Consider the following 16,183-nt stretch of genomic DNA (forward strand, 5'->3'; position numbering starts at 1 on the left):
AAGCGTGCAGGTGATGGGATCTGTTCCTCTTTCTTCAGGCTCTTTAGGCTCTTTGGCCTCTGAGTGAGAAACAGTAAATGGGCCACAGGTTCACGGGAGAGCCAGTCAGAGCAAGTGACGGACCAGGGAAGCTGAAGGGGCCGTGGGCGCTCGATGCCCTTCCGTTGTGGAGCAGTGCTCAGCTTGGCACCTCCTCACGTGCCCCGTCTCCCTCCCCTGGTGCTTAGACAGCAGTCCTTCCCTCAGCGGAAGAAGTGGCCCTTCTCAGTCCCACGTGGAACACATGCCCCAGCGTTGCCCTCAGATGACCTACGTGGTGGAGACAAGGGGCCTCGGGTAGGCGTCGCCGCTGACCTGGAGGTGGTGCCCCCCTCACCCCCCACTTGCTGAGGTCCCCCGCAGCGTCCGCCAGTTTTCCTGCACTTTCAAGGGTCGTTGTCGGACTTAGTCATGGCGGCCAAGCTCTTTATTAGCTAGCTGGTTCTCCTTGGTGAAAGCCCTTTCACTGAAACTTCCTTCTCAGCCTACACGTTTTAGACTCTCAGCACATTTCTCTGAGGGCTCAGCTGGCTGCCCTTAAAAGAGCCCCCCTGAGGGGTAAGGAGAGCAGTTTTCACGCTCCTCCCCCCAAATCAGCTGATACGTCATGGCTTCCACCATGAAAGGTTTTCAGAGGGAGGAAACCGCTTACGAGGCGAGCTTAGAGAGCTTGTGGCTCCTCTCCAGAGTGTACTTAGTGGTTCTGCCCTGCGTGGTGGAGAGCCCCGTTCTCTTATGTCTGGGTGGCTCCATCCACTCTCCACCAAGAATGACATCCTTAAAGGCTGCCCCCAGGCAGAAGGTCCTTCTGCTGCCCTGCCAGGGGCTTGGGGACTTGGGCTAATCAGGTGATCAGTCTGGGGATGGAAAGACAAGAAGGTGGTAAAGTTGTGCTGATTGTCTTGCAAGTCACAGATCTGAAATTTTGTCGCATCTCATGGGAGCGAGGAGAAGCCAGCCTGAGTAGAGAACGCCTTAAATTGACTTCACAGTGAACTAAACTATGAGAATGGCAACTGTTCTTTGTCACTCAAAATTACTAGTCCCAAAAGCCTTTAAAAAGGCCAGCCACTTCTGGTGATCAAAATCAACTGTCCTGTTTTTTGCAAACAAACCTGGACAGGGCTGGCCGCCAGTGTGGCTGTGTGCAGCTGCCACCTTGTGGCCAGAACCAGGCAGTGCGTGTGTTACCTGTTGCCGGATCCCCTGTGTGAAATGTGTCAATCTTAAAGCTCTTTTACAAAGATTTTTCTCAGTCACCCTCTCACTACACATTCCATCTCCAGGGCTTAACCATTCTGCTTCTGTCGAAGCAGTACAGACAGGACAATGTCACTACCAGGCTCCAGGGTCACTACCTTCAGCCTCCAGACTGATCTTGCTCCAACATGTTAATCTGATTGTGTTTTTTCTCTTACTTAAAGCCCTTTAATGGCTCTTCCTTACCCAGGTTCCAGCACATCTCTCAGAATTTCCCCGAGCCCAAGCTCCTTTGCCCCAGGGCTGCATCTTTGCACACGCTCTTCTCTCTTCCTCTTCTGTTTAACACCTACTCATTCTTAAGACTCGTTTCAGGGTTCACCTCCTTCAGGAAGCCCTCTGCACTGTATTAGATGTTAGACTCTCATCTTTGTGTCACAGCGTCTGACATATAACTGTTGCTTGCTAATTATTAGCGAGTAAAGGGAGGGGGAAGACAAGTAAGCAGAGACCCGAAGCACCAAATGTTCCTCTTGGGTGTGATGGAGCTCAGGGAAGAACGGAGGTGAGCCCAGGGGGCCCTGGAGCAAAGAGCCTCGTGTCCCTGCAGATGGCAGAGAAACGGTCCCCTCGGTGAGCGACGCTTACCTCTCCTGTACTGTTCCCTCTCTCTGTTAGCCCCTCCTGATGCTCACTGATTCATCCTTTTACGCATGCATCAGTCACATCACTGTCCTGCTCAAAACCCTCCTGTGCAAGAGTTCGGATTCCAGGACCTCACAGCACGAGCTCACCTCACCTGTATTTCATACCATTTCTTACCTGTGCCATACATATCATCTGAATTCTAGGACTCGAGGGTCATTTGCTGTGAGTTTACTTACTTACGTGGCCGGCCGTGTGGCAAAAGCACCGTCTAAGATCTCAATTAAGACATCTGTTATCAAGCGTCTGTGGGTGTAAGCCGCTGTGCTGGTCACCGGAACCACCAGAAAAGAAGGTGTCGTTCTGTGCCTGCAAAGAGCTGATAGTCCAGGAGAAGGGAGAAGACGAAAAACATGCAGGCAGCGTTGAGGAACGAGATAGCAGAAATGAACATGTCACAAGGCGGTGTGTGATTAATTGCCAAATAAATGGCTCAAGAGCGTGGTGGTGACTACAGAAGATGATGTATGTGGAAGTGCCTCTCGGCTGAAAAATTCCCAGTTCCGGGCAGCACTGCCATCCGCCCCTGTCCCACTCGGACGTGACTCTGGTTCCACTTCACACACCTAGGCACCTGGACGGCCGTGCAGAGTCCTTGTGGGACGAGGCCCTGCTGGCCCCCCACCCTCGAACCCCGTGCTGCAGCCACGCTGAAGAGAAGGTGCCACATACGGGTCCCTCCTCCTCATCTCCCTTCCTTGTCTAACTTCCTCCTTTCACACCCTGCGCTTCCTTCACCACTCAGCCTAGTGGTCGGTCGTCAGACTCAGGCACACTGCGGGCCGACCTGGCGCATCCTCCGCCGAGCCTCCCCGCTCCCTTGCCAGACAGGCCTCCCCTCGTGTGCCCGGCGCCCATCCCTCTCCTCCCTCCGAGGGAGGGAGCCTCCTGCGGCGGGCGCCCCGTCTCTCTCCTTTGTGCTCCTTGCACTTGACACAGCATCAGACGTGGCCTACGTGTCCCCTGAGCGTTCGTCCCTTAACGCCTTAGGGGACTCCGTGAACGTGAGTTGATTGGCACGGTACAGAAGTGACCGTCGTGAGTGAGGAGGCGGGAGCCGAGCCCTGGGGGGGTCCAGGTAGGCTCGCTCCGGCAAGGAGGAAACACTGAACAGAACGAACGAACGTTAAAAGGGCCGAAGAAGGAGAAGGTTTCTCACAGTACTCGGGAGCCAGAGGGCCTGCCGAGCAGGTGACGGCAGACAGGTTATTTTAGTTGGAGCAGGGGGTTGTCTAAAGGAAGGAGAGAGAATGGCCTGAAGGTGCTTTGGACGCCGCTGGTGGAAAGGCCTCAAAGGTACGTGGGTATCTTGGAGACAGCGGATGGCATTTATTGTTTTCAACATCCGTGGTGACTTAAAGTGGCATTGAAAGTGGGAGCTGCCCCGTGGCCCTGTCTTCATCATAAGTCGCGGCATTGACACTCACGCAGAGACCCCCGAGACCGTAGGATGCAGGTGCGAAGCCCCTCTGCCTCCATCGCCTCACCTCTCGGGTGAATCTTTCATAAGACAAAGGCTTTCCTTCCGGCGCTGCCCTTGACCTGGCCCTGAGCCGTTGATCCTTTGGGTCCATTCAGCTCTGCCCTGTGCCTCTACCCTCGTGACTGGTAATGACCCGGAAGGTGGCGGCACCCACGCAGCAGGTGGCCTCCAAAGCTGAGTCACCGCCCTGGGAACAGTGCCCTGGGGAGGCCAGCTTGGGCGAACTAGGAACTCTCCACCTCGCCCGGGCCCTGTAAGGGCTCCCAGTGCAACAGTGAGAGCAAAGGAAAAATGGGTTCTTGGACGCATCTAGTGTTGTCACCGAGCTGATAAGAAGGTGAAATCAAGCCCACTGAAGAACTGAAAAGGAACTTACCCTAATGGTAGGCTCGCTAGTGTCTTTGGCAAAGCACCAAGAGTTCTTCCTCACGATTACAGTTCCGGTCTATGGTGGTTTCACTTAAACACACCAAAATCACCCATTTGCGGATATCTTTAAAAATGCAACGAAGAGGATTTTGAAATGATGTTTTAAAATTCTGTTTGAGCTTCTGAATTAAGAGAGTTTAAGAAGTAAAATGGAGAGCTATATAAGCTATATCAAATGAGGTATAGGGTGGGGTTTTTTTGTTGTTTCTCATTATTCATAGACGCTCTGATGGATGTTGGTGTTAAAAATTATGATGCCTTTATCTCATTCCCAGGGCGGATAAAAATGTACTGTTGCTTTTAAAAGGAGGTTTAGGGGCACTTGGGTGGCTCAGTTGGTTAAGCTTCCGACTTCGGCTCGAGTCACGATCTCACGGTTTGTGAGTTTGAGCCCCACGTCGGGCTCTGTGCTAACAGCCCAGAGACTGGAGCCTGCTTTGGATTCTGTCTCTCCCCCGCTCTCTGCCCCTCCCCCACTGCCACTCTGTTTCTCTCTCCAAAAATAAATAAACATTAAAAAAGATAAAAGGAGGTTTCAAAAAAAGTATGGTTTGTTTACTATACCAATGAATAGAGATGACCTCAGTCCAAAAAAAAAAAAAAAAAAAAAAACAAACAGAGAGAAGAAAAACAAGCGAACTCTAGTATACTACTTCCTTGCCTGGCAGAATAAGCCTTTATCAAGTAGCAAAAGAAGTACAAGCCTGACTGCCTACTCATCATCTCAGCTGATCATGATTTTCCCAAAAACAAAGCAAAAAGCTCTCTACATTTTCACAACTGAACAATAACTCTTAGGAAATACTACCAGCTTGCTCAGTTCCTATAAGGCCATTTAAAAAAAAAAGTCTGGTGACAATCAGTCGGTTGCTTGACTGCAAATTTTGTGCGTGGTTAACTCTGCTGTCCCCACTGTGAGCTTTCAGAATTGGAGAAAGTAGCATTGCATCTGTCGCCTTTTGAGTATGGGATTTTTTTAAATTAAAAGTTGGTTTTGGTTTTTTGTTTTTGTTTTTGTTTTTGTTTTTTTACTTTACCCATCCTATGCCCAGTTATTCCTATACAGCTGAATGTCTCTGAAGGCAAAAATGAGGTCATTTTCTCGAGCAAATTGTCCTGAGTTCTAGTATGCACATGGTCTGTGACCTCCCTGGGGCCCAGACAGCTAACACTCATGTTTCCTCCTTTATTCTTCTGTTGACTTTCCATGAATACTGTATGTATAAAAAATGAGCCATATAAACATTACAGAACATTAAAAGGTTTTGTGGTTTTTCTAAGGCAGAAGAATTGAGGTAGATTCTACTAGAAACCAGAACTATGTGCTGATCCCTATATCCTTTGTGATTTCAGATCCATAAAGGCTGAATCTAAATGCATTTGGAGGTTAGAGGTCAGATGATTCTGCCGGAATCCATTCCACTCAAAAGAATGTCTCGACTCTCTGGGTTTGGCATGCAGTTTGGAGAAAGAGAATTTTTTTAAGGAGAGAAGTTTTATTTACTCCTTGACCTATGGGGTATGGGAGGACTCACCTTTTGGATAAAGGTTGCAAAAAAAAGCCTCTATCAGGTGAACATACTGAGAGGTTAATAAGCATTCAACACCCAGTGACGTGTGGCCAGCCTTTCAGGAAGCTGTGTTATTGGATCAGTGTGACAGCATGAAGCATCGAAGCCGTTAGAAGTTACTTGGGAAATACTCGGGCCCTGATGAGTTAAAAAGGCAGAGAGACATCCAGTAAGTGAGTTCCCGCCTGGGCACGGGTGTGTTTATCCTGCCCTTCAGAAGTCAGAGCCAACATTCTTAATGGTTTTGAATGATTCAGAATGTTTCTCTCTCTCTCTCTCTCTCTCTCTCTCTCCGCACACGGGTTATGACTGAAACTCCTTAGGTGAGGTCCACAGCAGAAACCAGCCTTATACTTAATGTCGTGTTTTATAATCATCTTACTTAGAGCAAGAGGAAAATGATCAAATACAGCTTCCTTGTTTCAGGGAGAAGACCAAGGCATGGGGGGGTTGGTCGTCTGGAGGCCACAGAGCTGGAAGGAGAGTCGCCAGTCTGAGCCCGGCCTCATTCCTCTGACCACACAGCCCCTTGTCCAAACCTTGGGGGGAGGCTCCAGCAGGCCTTTGGCCTCCCGGCCAGGAGAGGCCGCTTGCCCTTTGAGGAATGTTTAGAAAACTACTTAGGTCAGAGCAGAGAACTTCATTTTTTACAAAATGAAACAAATCATTTATTTGACCTAAGCAGCTTTTTCAAAATCTCTTTTGTCAGTGTTGTGAATTTATTAGCTTCTGGGCAGAAATAAGAATAACATTTCTATTTCTATCTCCGTGCCAGAGTAGGAGACCTGATCTGTCTCTCTCTGTCTCTCTCTCTCTCTCTCTCTCTCTCTCTCTCCTTCTTTTTTTGGATGAGAATTAACTTATGTCGCACTAGATCTTAATAAAACAAACTTTGAGTCCTTCCCACAGGAGAAAGAATTGAGCAATGTTCTGAGAACATGTTGTACTCTTTTGGGTACCGAGTAAATGTAATATTTAGAAGATGCTCCAGAAGGCTTAAAAGTGCCCCTTGGTAATGGAGTAAAGGGAGGGCAGTGGGGGCACAATGGGATAGAGAAGCTGGACAGACCGGAGGAGGAGGCTTTGGGAGAGCAGCTGGAGCGCCGTCCTCCTGCCTGGGGGAGGACCTGAGGGTCCTGCAAGCCCCCAGGAAGGAGTCGTTTCCCCATAAGCCAAAGTGGGAGCCGGCGGTCGGGGAGCCCCTCCCCCGTCCTGTCCCCAGCACGGTCAAGACCACTTCTTCCTCGGACTCCATGCCACCTGCGCCATCCATAGGGGCCAGGAAAGCATGTGGCACGGGTCCCCGCGCTGACCACGCCGGCTGTCTCCCAGGGCTTCCCCAGGTGCCTAGAAAGAGGAAGGGGCCTTTATTTGTGTAAGGGTCACAGCCTGAACCGAGAGACGAAATAATTTAAGGAAGAAAACGCCAGTCAAAGAGCGGGAATTTGCACCAGATCCCTGTCTGGGAGCCCTCCTGGGGGACTGCACTGGCCCCGGGTGGCAGTCAGGCAGCTGTCATTTATCACTTTGTTACATTAATGGCATGGTTATCACAAAAGGTGTTTTGCCCTAAGGACGTAAAGCAAAATATATCCTAAGTGAAGCATCCCCAGCGAGATCTTTGCATGGAAGGAACTGTTTCTTAGTCCTAGTAACATCTAGTGCCATGCTGGCCAGGCCCCCCGGAAACCATGTGGAGGAAAAATCTTCTCATGTTTAGCTTCTAGCATGATCCCGGAGATAAGTAACAATGCATTTTTCCCTCTCATCACCCTCATTCCCTTCACTGTTAAGGTAGACCACTTATTTTGTAAAGAGCTAGTGGGGAGAGGCGTTTGGCTGTGTCGGGGCCCTGTGGCCCTGTGGCCTTTCCCAGGGGTCACTGTTGCAGGGAGGTGGGGCTGTGTCATGTGCCGCACAGACGTGAGCGCACCTTGGCTCACACACACACACACACACACACACTCTCTCTCTCTCTCTCTCTCTCTCTCTCTCTCTCTCTCTCTCTAAATCTCCGGGGGTTTTCTTCTTCTTGCTTTGTTGTAGTTGTGTATACTTAACAAGTTACAATCTAGCAAGTGTTTCAAATTGAAGCCATGGGTAAAATTTTCCTAACAGAAGATGACACAGTAAGCTGGAAAAATGAAATAGGAAGCAGCTTGTGTTGTTTTCTTAGGATTTTCGTGTTCGCTTTGGATTAGCATGCCCCTCACCCGCCCTCGCTGTTGCTCAGGGTGGTGCCATATTCACAGGCTTCTTACGCGGGGTTCAGAGGGCTGGGGAGAGGGTGTGAGGGCGCTCTCCTCCCCTGCTGCTGTTCTCTGGTGGTCCTGGAGAATTCCCCTGCACTTGCAGGCATATGGGAAGGTCTCAGCGGTGCCCGTGAAAGTCCCACCTCCGCTTCACCTCCGCGAGTGTAACTCAGCATCCCGGGACACGCTCAGCCCCCTCTGGACTCTAAAGGATTGGAGTCGGTCCTTCTAAACAGTAAACAGGACTCCTGTCCCGCTGAAGGGCATTGTACAGGGGATCGTTCAGTCTGTTCTGTCCCCAGCCAAAACCGCATTCCAGACAAATGGACCCCTTCATTAAGGCACCCTGAGAAAGGGACTCCCGGCCTCTCCAGGAAACCCACAGGAAATGACCACACCCATGCCCATTCCTTTGTGGAGATGGAGAATGGAAGGACCTTGGGAGGGCTTCTCCAGACCCCAGATCTGGTGCCTCCCCTGTGGCTCCCACAGAGCCTGCAGTTTCCTTTCTGCTGGTACGTGTCCCATCATCCTGATGCTGTCTACTTACTTGTCTGTACCCCTGCCAGCCTGCAAGCTCCCGGAGGGCTGGTGCCCTGTCCTCGCTCTGTGTCTCCAGTGCAGTGCTTCCCCCACACTAGGTCTTAACAGACACGTTTGTCCTGCTCTTCATACGTGGTTTTGTTTTTTTTTTTTTCTCCTCTTGTGCCAACCCTGATCTCAAAACTCACACCCTGTGTGAGTGCGGGGAGAGGGGGGATACATCTGTGAGTACACCGTCTTTCTCTCTCTCTCTGTCCTGCATCCAGTGTCACTTCAAGTCCCTTGCAGTCTAACTACCCAAAGGTCCCCCTAAATGCAGGGGCTCCCCCATTCTCCCCGACCTTCGCCTCCTGCTGCGTTTAACACTATGTACCCTCCTCTCCCTGAAACCCCCTTTTGCCACCTGCCCAGGACACCTGCAGAGCCCAGCTCAGGCCCCTTTCCTCTGCAAAGCCCTGGACCTAGTCAGCCTGTCCCAACCTCATCTCATCCTAAATGACTCTGGTCCTCTCTGTTAGCGTGACCTACTTCAGCACGGGGTTTGTCCCTATGTATTAATTAGACTTCATTGCGCAGTTAGAGTTTAAGGTCTCATGCACATCACCTACGTACCTAATCTGGCGGTGTCCAGCAAGGTGCTTGGGCTCTTGGGAGGCAGTCTGTGAGTGCCACTTGATGGGTTCTAACCCATCTGTCTTTATCAGTGGCGCTGAGCAGTGACTTGGTGGCTCTGCATCACTCTGGTGGCTACTCCCTCTGTGAGATGTGTGACCGTCCCTGTGTGCAACCCACTCACATACTGGGGCTTCCCGCGTTTGCCCCATTGCGTGCCGCTTTCCCTCAGAGCCCGGTTATGCCCCGTCGTCATCTGTTTATGTGTTTGCTTGCACTGGACTCACCTGCCTCGTTTGTACACATACCTTCAGGGCCTCATACAGCTCCTGGTACATCGTAAATTCCATGCGTCAATGGTGTGTGAACAGGTAGACGGAAATGTTGGAATATCCTCGTCCCAGTTTCCGACTGTGTGTCTTTTCCCAGACTCTTGAATCCCTGTTTGTGACGTCCTTGGCTTATACGCCACCCTTTAAGTTGAGAGAAGCTCTCGACCCACAGCTTCTATGGACTGATGCCCAATGTTATTTTAGTCTCTCGCACCAAATCTATCACACTGATTGTATATACTTTTGGATTTTTTTTTTTTAACGTTTATGATTGAGAGACAGAGCATGAGCAGGGGAGGGGCAGAGAGAGGGGGAGACACAGAATACGAAGCAGGCTCTAGGCTCTGGGCTGTCAGCACAGATGTTAGATGTGCTGTTCCCTCCCAGGGGAGTATGGGGAGTCGGGGTGGGAGAGGGGTTAACATTTATTAAAGGTCTATGTACCATGTGTTATATTTGGGTTAGTTACCTTTTCCCAACTCTAAGAAGTAACATTATTGTCCCTACTTCATATAAGAAGAAACTAAAGCTCAGAAAAGGATAAATCCCTTGTCCCAGCTGTGCAACAGGCGACTGAGGGAAAATTTGAATCCACGTCTTTCTGGACCCTAACCTCATGCTGCTTGCCTCTGCTTCCAGTCTAAATGTGCCATTAAATGGGCAGTCACTTCACTGCCTATGACATTAAAAAGGCAGCGTGTAAGCATATTAATTCGGACAAGCCGGTGCTCATGAGGAAAGGCAAAGACCAGGAAAAGATCTTTATTGGTAGATTTGATTCTGAGCAGGGATTGACAGAGGTCTGCTTCTAAGACCTTAAAGGTTCAGGGCGATGACTCCTCTGGGGGCCCTCTGTGACCAAGGCTGTCATATTGAGAAGGCATGTCGACCCTTGACTTCCTTTCAGGAAAGCCACAGGAGTCCCAGTGGTGAAGTAGGCGTGCTCCTTGCCTGTCACTCTCCCCTGTGGGGTAAGTTTGGTCCAGGCCTCAGCCCCGCATTTAGATTAGAACCACCAAGAGTCACTGTGGAAGGCACGGAGTCCAGTGCTCGCAAGGGGGTGTTAGTGGGAAGCTGAAAATGGTCTTGTCAAGCTCCTATCCTCATAGTTGAGAAACCTTATCACTAACTCATTCAGTGTTCCTAGCCAGACCTTCCTGTGCTCTGGTCTTCCCATCTGTATGTGATGTACAGACCTCTAAACCTTAGGAGGCTGTAGGTCCCAGTGCTCACAGGGGGCCACAGCAAGGATGGGAGACACCTGCCCAGAACCAGGCTTTGTCATGTACATTTATAGGACAAGGTTAATTAAAGGAGGACTTCCCAGCACCTTGAATGAACTACTCCACATGCTTTTCCAAATGCTGAAAAGCTCCAGAAAAACAGACTGGCACTCCTCACAGCCTGACACATCTCTGTTTCTGCTGCAAAGGGAAAGAGCGCCTCCGTGACTTTGGTTCCTGTCCTCGTTTTTATGATCAGACCGTTGAGGAAACACGCTGTTATTTTGTAATAGTATTTAAATATTTTCAGAATCGTGTGTGATCTAATAGTCCACGGTGGTTTGAATTTTATGTTTACCCTGATCTTCCTTCTCATCTGTACCCCTCAGGTTGAATTTTTTTAGATTCATTTTTCTGTTGTTTGACAGTATGGAATAGAACTATGGCCTTTCTTGACCATTTCGCTTACTTGTCAAGGTGCTCTTGAAGTTCAGGCCCAGCTCACAAGAATGTGCCCCACATAACATGTCCCTGTTTTTTTTTTTTTAAACGTTTATTTTTGAGACAGACACAGAGCATGAACAGGGGAGGGGCAGAGAGAGAGGGAGACACAGAATCTGAAACAGGCTCCAGGCTCTGAGCTGTCAGCACAGAGCCTGATGCGGGGCTCGAACTCACGGACCGTGAGATCATGACCTGATCCGAAGTCGGACGCCCAACCGACCAAGCCACCCAGGCGCCCCCAGCATGTCCCTGTTTTGATAGCATCTTGAAGTGCACGGGCATAGTTGCGGGAGAACGTGTCCAACAGCACTTGGCTTACAGACCACACCTGCGAAGGGCAGTCTGTTTTCTTCCCCAGCCGGCTCTGATGCGTGTACCTAGACCTAGACCGCACCACCCCATCTGCTGATAAGCACGGCCTGCTCTGCGGCCTCGGCTGTGTTTAAGTTCCTCTGCGGAGTTGTAATCATTAACTTAGAAGTTGCAATTGGTGCTAACTTGACAACGTGGACTTCTCTTCATCGCGCTGCTGAGTCACTCAGCCTTCCGCTGGGTGAAATGTGAGCTGGTGAGATTTAAGCTCCTCGAGAGGAACCCTCCTTGGAGCCCCCCCCCCCGCCCCCTCCCACCCCCTTGCTGTGACAGGTCACATGTCAGGAGACTGAGGTGCCCTTGAATGATCGGTTTTCAGCAACAAAGACCTCTCTAATGGGCGTCCTCTCCTGTGATGTGGTGCAAGGTGCATTCCAGCTTTAAAGTTAGACCACGGAAGGGAGAAAGTCTTGCGGTTTCAGTTCTTAATTGCCCTCTGCCCAGCTCTGAAGCCGTGAAGGTTTACTTCCAGGCCAGTGCTGCCCTCTGCTGGCCTTCTGGAGTCCCATGCTGCTGCAACATGAGGTTGCAAAGTCAACTTTTAAAATAGAAACTTCCTCACATCTTCTAGGCAGGCTGCTTTTATGCCTTGTTTCATGATTAGAGCTAGAGATTTATACCGTATTTTATTTTGTATGCCCTCTCGCTGAGCAAACCCTGGCGATCTGCGAAATGCGTGGCTTCATGTCAGCAGACTGTCTCCACAGCGGCTGCCACACCTGGACAGAGAGAGCACCAGCACGAGGCCCCTCAGTGCACAGGAACTTCCCCAACCTCTGTGTCTTAAGCAGGAAAGAGAAGGTGCTGTTTATTTCTCATTTTTAAAAATTCGTCTCTTTCTGACATTGGTGGGGCCACAAGAGAAAACAATGACTTTTACTTCCTCTGTTGCTCTGGGATGTTTCCGAAGGGTTCACACTGTCATTTAAATTCCAGGCGCTGGTCTTCTGAACAAATGCCTCCTGAAGATTTCTGCGCCTGGAAAACATCCATCATATTGCTTTTACATCCCCATGTAAGTAGAGGCTTGTGCTCGTAAATCAATCTTAAGGGAGTTTTGTTTTATTTTGTTCCTAGATGATTTCTCCAGTAAAAAGAATTTAATGGTCATCGGTGTTTGATCTTTATTCCTTTTTTTTTTTGAACACCCAATTCCCGATTTACTATTGCAAAAAAGAAAAAAGCCTATAATATGAACTCCTGCTTGAAAATAAGAGTATTGATCCCATGTTCGGGTCTTAGAATAGGAAGAGGAGAGAAAGTTGGAAAATATTAAAGATACTCATTTCAGTTAATTCAGTGGGAGATGCCGTTTGTACATCCAAGAGCATCTCTTCAGATTTTAGTAGTTTTCAAACACCTCTGCAGCTAGCGACTCTGGAATGCCTTCGTGTACAACAAAACGTATGCAGGCAGGATCGTGAGCCCTTTCGTTACAAACTGTGGCAGATCTCTCAGACACGTCTCTGCTCACGGTGTGCTGAAGGAAGACTGATTTATTATTCCCAACAGCACAGCCATCGTTTACTGAACGTTTGCCTTGTGCTCTTTCTAGTTCAAGTTGCTTTTCCTTCTGTGTCTGAATTCTCACAACAACCCTATGTGGCAGGTACTGCTGTTCCCCTGATTTGACAGGTGAGGAGACTGAAGCCCAGAGTCAAAGCAACTCACCCAAGGCGGTGCAGGGAGCCAGCTGCAGATTTGACATGCTGGATCCAGAAGCTTGTGCGGCCCCTCCTGCCCCACTGCCCCGCAGAAATGGGAAACTTGGGAGAATTGCCTGGGCTGTATTTTGGAGATGGTACTTTAGCACTGTCCTGATAGCATGCCATGATCTGTTGGACGAGCTCACCATGCTCTTTTGACTTGAGCTTCCTGAAGATAAATGGGAAAACGAAGCTTCCAAGAAGGTATGACTTGCTGTAGGTCACGCTGCAAATCAGAAGTGTGGCTGAGGGTCCAGGTCCCTGACCCTTCAGTGCTAGCCAGACCCAGCTCATTTCCAAGTTTTTTAGTTCCTCTAGGGGCGTTGTGTGGTGCTACTTCTGCTAATCAGGGCCAAAGCTGGTTTTAATGAGTGACTGATGTGCTCCCTGATGAAACCCTGAAACCTGGAGCCAGTGTATGCTCAGACATCCCGGAGGCCATTGAAGATTAGCCATTACAGCATCTATAAAGCACTGAGCAGGAAAGAATAATGGCTAAGAGCCTGGGCTTGGAATCAGCCATGTCAGTGTTTGAATCCTGGTCTTGCCATTCATGAGCTTTGTGGCCAAGAACAAGTCCTGTGCCCTCTCTAAGTCTCTGTTCCCCCACCTGGAAAATGGGGATACCAACCAGCCTTGTTAGGTGGTCGTGAATGTTGAGAAAATACGTTGAAAGTACGTAGCACAGTGCCTGGCACAGAGGAGGTGTTCCCAAAACAGAAGCTTTTCAAAATGCCTTCCCGTCTACTTCTGAGTTTATTTTGGCCTTTACCCTGAAAAGACACTCCAGAGTTCTGACCCATCCAATAAAATGACAAATGTGTGTAGCGCTTTAAAAATTATAGACCAGGGTGCCTGGGTGGCTTAGTCTGTTGGGCATCCAACTCTTGATTTCGGCACAGGTCATGATCTCATGGCCGTGGGATCAAGCCCTGTGTCAGGCTCCACACTAGGCATGGAGCCTGCTTGGGATCCTCTCTCTCTCTCTCTCTCTGTCTGTCTCTCCCTCTCTCTCTCTCCTCCCTCCCTCCCTCCCTCTCTCCCCCTCTACCCTCCCCCACTCACATGCACACACTCTCACTCAATTAAAATAAAATAAAAATTTTAGACTGTTTCCATATGACCCTAACGACCACTCCAGCACAGGAGTGCAGATCTGCATTCTCTAGCTCAGGATACTAAGGCTTGGAAAAATAAAATGATCACCCGAGCTCCCATGGTTAGAAAACAGCACAGCTGAAGCTTCACCTGTGAACCACAGCTCCAGATTCTGCCAGCCTGCTCCTTTGCTTCCTGCAGGAAAGCATTCTTTAAAGACATAGGAGTCAACAGAGAATGAGAATTAAATGGTCTAGCACCATACCAGTAACAGTTGCAATTTTAGTCTGGCCTGAGTTACTCAAGTCGGGCCTCTTGTATACTGATGCCTGTAACATTTTGAAGCCGCATTCTTAAGTGTCCTAGGCAGATACAGTCTTCTTGTGAAATTCTTAAGCCTCCAGGGAAGTTATCCTAATCCAGCTTGCTCCTGCAAGAACAGACTGGCATTTCACTTCGATGAAAACAATGTACTTGTGCTGTTCCGCTTTTGCCACACAGGAGTTACTGGTGTGGTTTATTGATTCACATTTCAGGCTCCAACTTTCCTATCAGATTTGGAAGAAAAAATACAAAGGGGCAGCTTGCTCAAAAACAGCATGAAGTATGCTGGCACAGACTGGATTTTGAAACAGAAACCCATTCTCATGGCTTGCGGGCCAAGAGACACTGAGGAACGATTTGCTTCTTGAAAGGTGATTAATGCTGGAGAGGGAGAGCTTAACGATTTTAAGCGTGTGTTCTGTGTGTGAGAAAGAATTGGCAAAAAAATAACACTCCTTTCAAATGGTGCAGCACCTTCAAATTGTTGATGGTTAAAATAGAAACCCCCTGAATTGCAGAAATTCAGCCCTCCCGTATCCTGGCCTAAAAATACAGAACAGTCAGGCTGATTGTTGGAGATGGAAAACATGGGAGAATGGAAAGCACGCCAGTCTTTCCTTGTCGTTGAATGTCACCAAAAGACTCCACAAAGTAAGCAGATACTTCCCTACCCAAGTTAAGGAACCAGTCACTGTCATCCTGTGTCCCTGTGCATGTCCCAGAGAGAGCATGGATGAGCCCCTGTTGTTTTATCAGCTTACTTTTGTTCGTTTCCCTCCTAGTGAACGATGAGACTTTGTCCCCGTTGCTTTGGTAGCCAGTCTCCTCCTCACGCAGACTTCCTTTCAAGAACCCGGCCTCCTGCTCTAGAGGATGGTGTGAACTGAGAGGCCCAAACTCAAGACCTCCGTTTCCGTGTGTTCTAAGTCATTTTAGAGTCACCAACAAAGTCTCTCAGTTTCTTCCCAAGGGCTTCAAAACTGCAGAGAAATATACTAAATGACTTTGCTTATTAAGTTTTTGTCTGCTGAAAATGCCTTGTCAAACAGGGCTCACAGGAGGAGACAGCGATAGGATAGAACATATCCACCTTTGTTCTTCTGCCGAGTTTCTTGAGAAGCATGCTTAAAGCATAATGCAGAAAACCTACCGTGTCTGATCGGCTCTGCAAAACCATATGGTTGTACGTGTAGTGTGTACGTGCGTGTGCATGTATGTGTGTATATGTGGGTGTGACATACATTCGAGGTACGAGGACATGTATGATCTCATCAGACGTAAATAAAAGGAAGAAATTCATTCTTTAGGAAAAGTTTTCCCCGTAACTGTAGTGTCCATCATTTGAAAAACACTTCTAGGGGCGCCTGGGTGGCTCAGTCGGTTAAGCATCCGACTTTGGCTCAGGTCATGATCTCACAGTCTGTGGGTTCGAGCCCCGTGTCGGGCTCTGTGCTGACCGCTCAGAGCCTGGAGCCTGTTTCAGATTCTGCGTCTCCCTCTTTCTCTGACCTTCCCCTGTTCATACTCTCTCTCTGTCTCAAAAATAAATAAATGTTAAAACAATTTAAAAAAAAAAGAAAAAAGAAAAACACTTCTAACTGGTAGCAGGCAAGAGCTGGGACTAGTCCTTTGTAAAAAAAAAAAAAAAAAAAAAAAAAAAAACAAGCAGACCTTTCTGTTTAGATTTTGGATGTTTGCACTGATGAGAGTAACCTGGCTGTCCTTTGCCGCTTCAGTGCTGACCTTACAAATGACAACAGCACACACAGAAAGATGCGGTGCCCCCCCCA

General features: G+C 48.9%; 1 protein-coding gene across 5 annotated transcripts in view; it reads left to right on the forward strand.

The window, feature by feature from the left end:
- Nucleotides 1-15,824, forward strand: part of LOC121028322 (uncharacterized) — a 100,530-nt gene extending 84,706 nt beyond the window's left edge. For 2 of the 5 annotated variants that reach the window (XM_040471937.1, XM_040471938.1), the window contains exon 4: nucleotides 1,918-2,231. In XM_040471937.1, coding sequence (XP_040327871.1) covers nucleotides 1,918-2,202 — 285 coding nt within the window. In that variant the 3' untranslated portion in view covers nucleotides 2,203-2,231. Of the gene's footprint in view, nucleotides 1-1,917; nucleotides 2,232-11,141; nucleotides 12,067-12,201; nucleotides 12,513-15,175 lie in introns of those variants that run through there. The other 3 variants (XM_040471940.1, XR_005789177.1, XM_040471941.1) reach the window with 3 other exon arrangements.
- Nucleotides 15,825-16,183: the final 359 nt, after the last annotated feature.

Source organism: Herpailurus yagouaroundi, unplaced genomic scaffold, assembly GCF_014898765.1.
Source record: "Herpailurus yagouaroundi ecotype Mexico unplaced genomic scaffold, PumYag 100, whole genome shotgun sequence".
Lineage (NCBI taxonomy): Eukaryota > Metazoa > Chordata > Mammalia > Carnivora > Felidae > Herpailurus > Herpailurus yagouaroundi.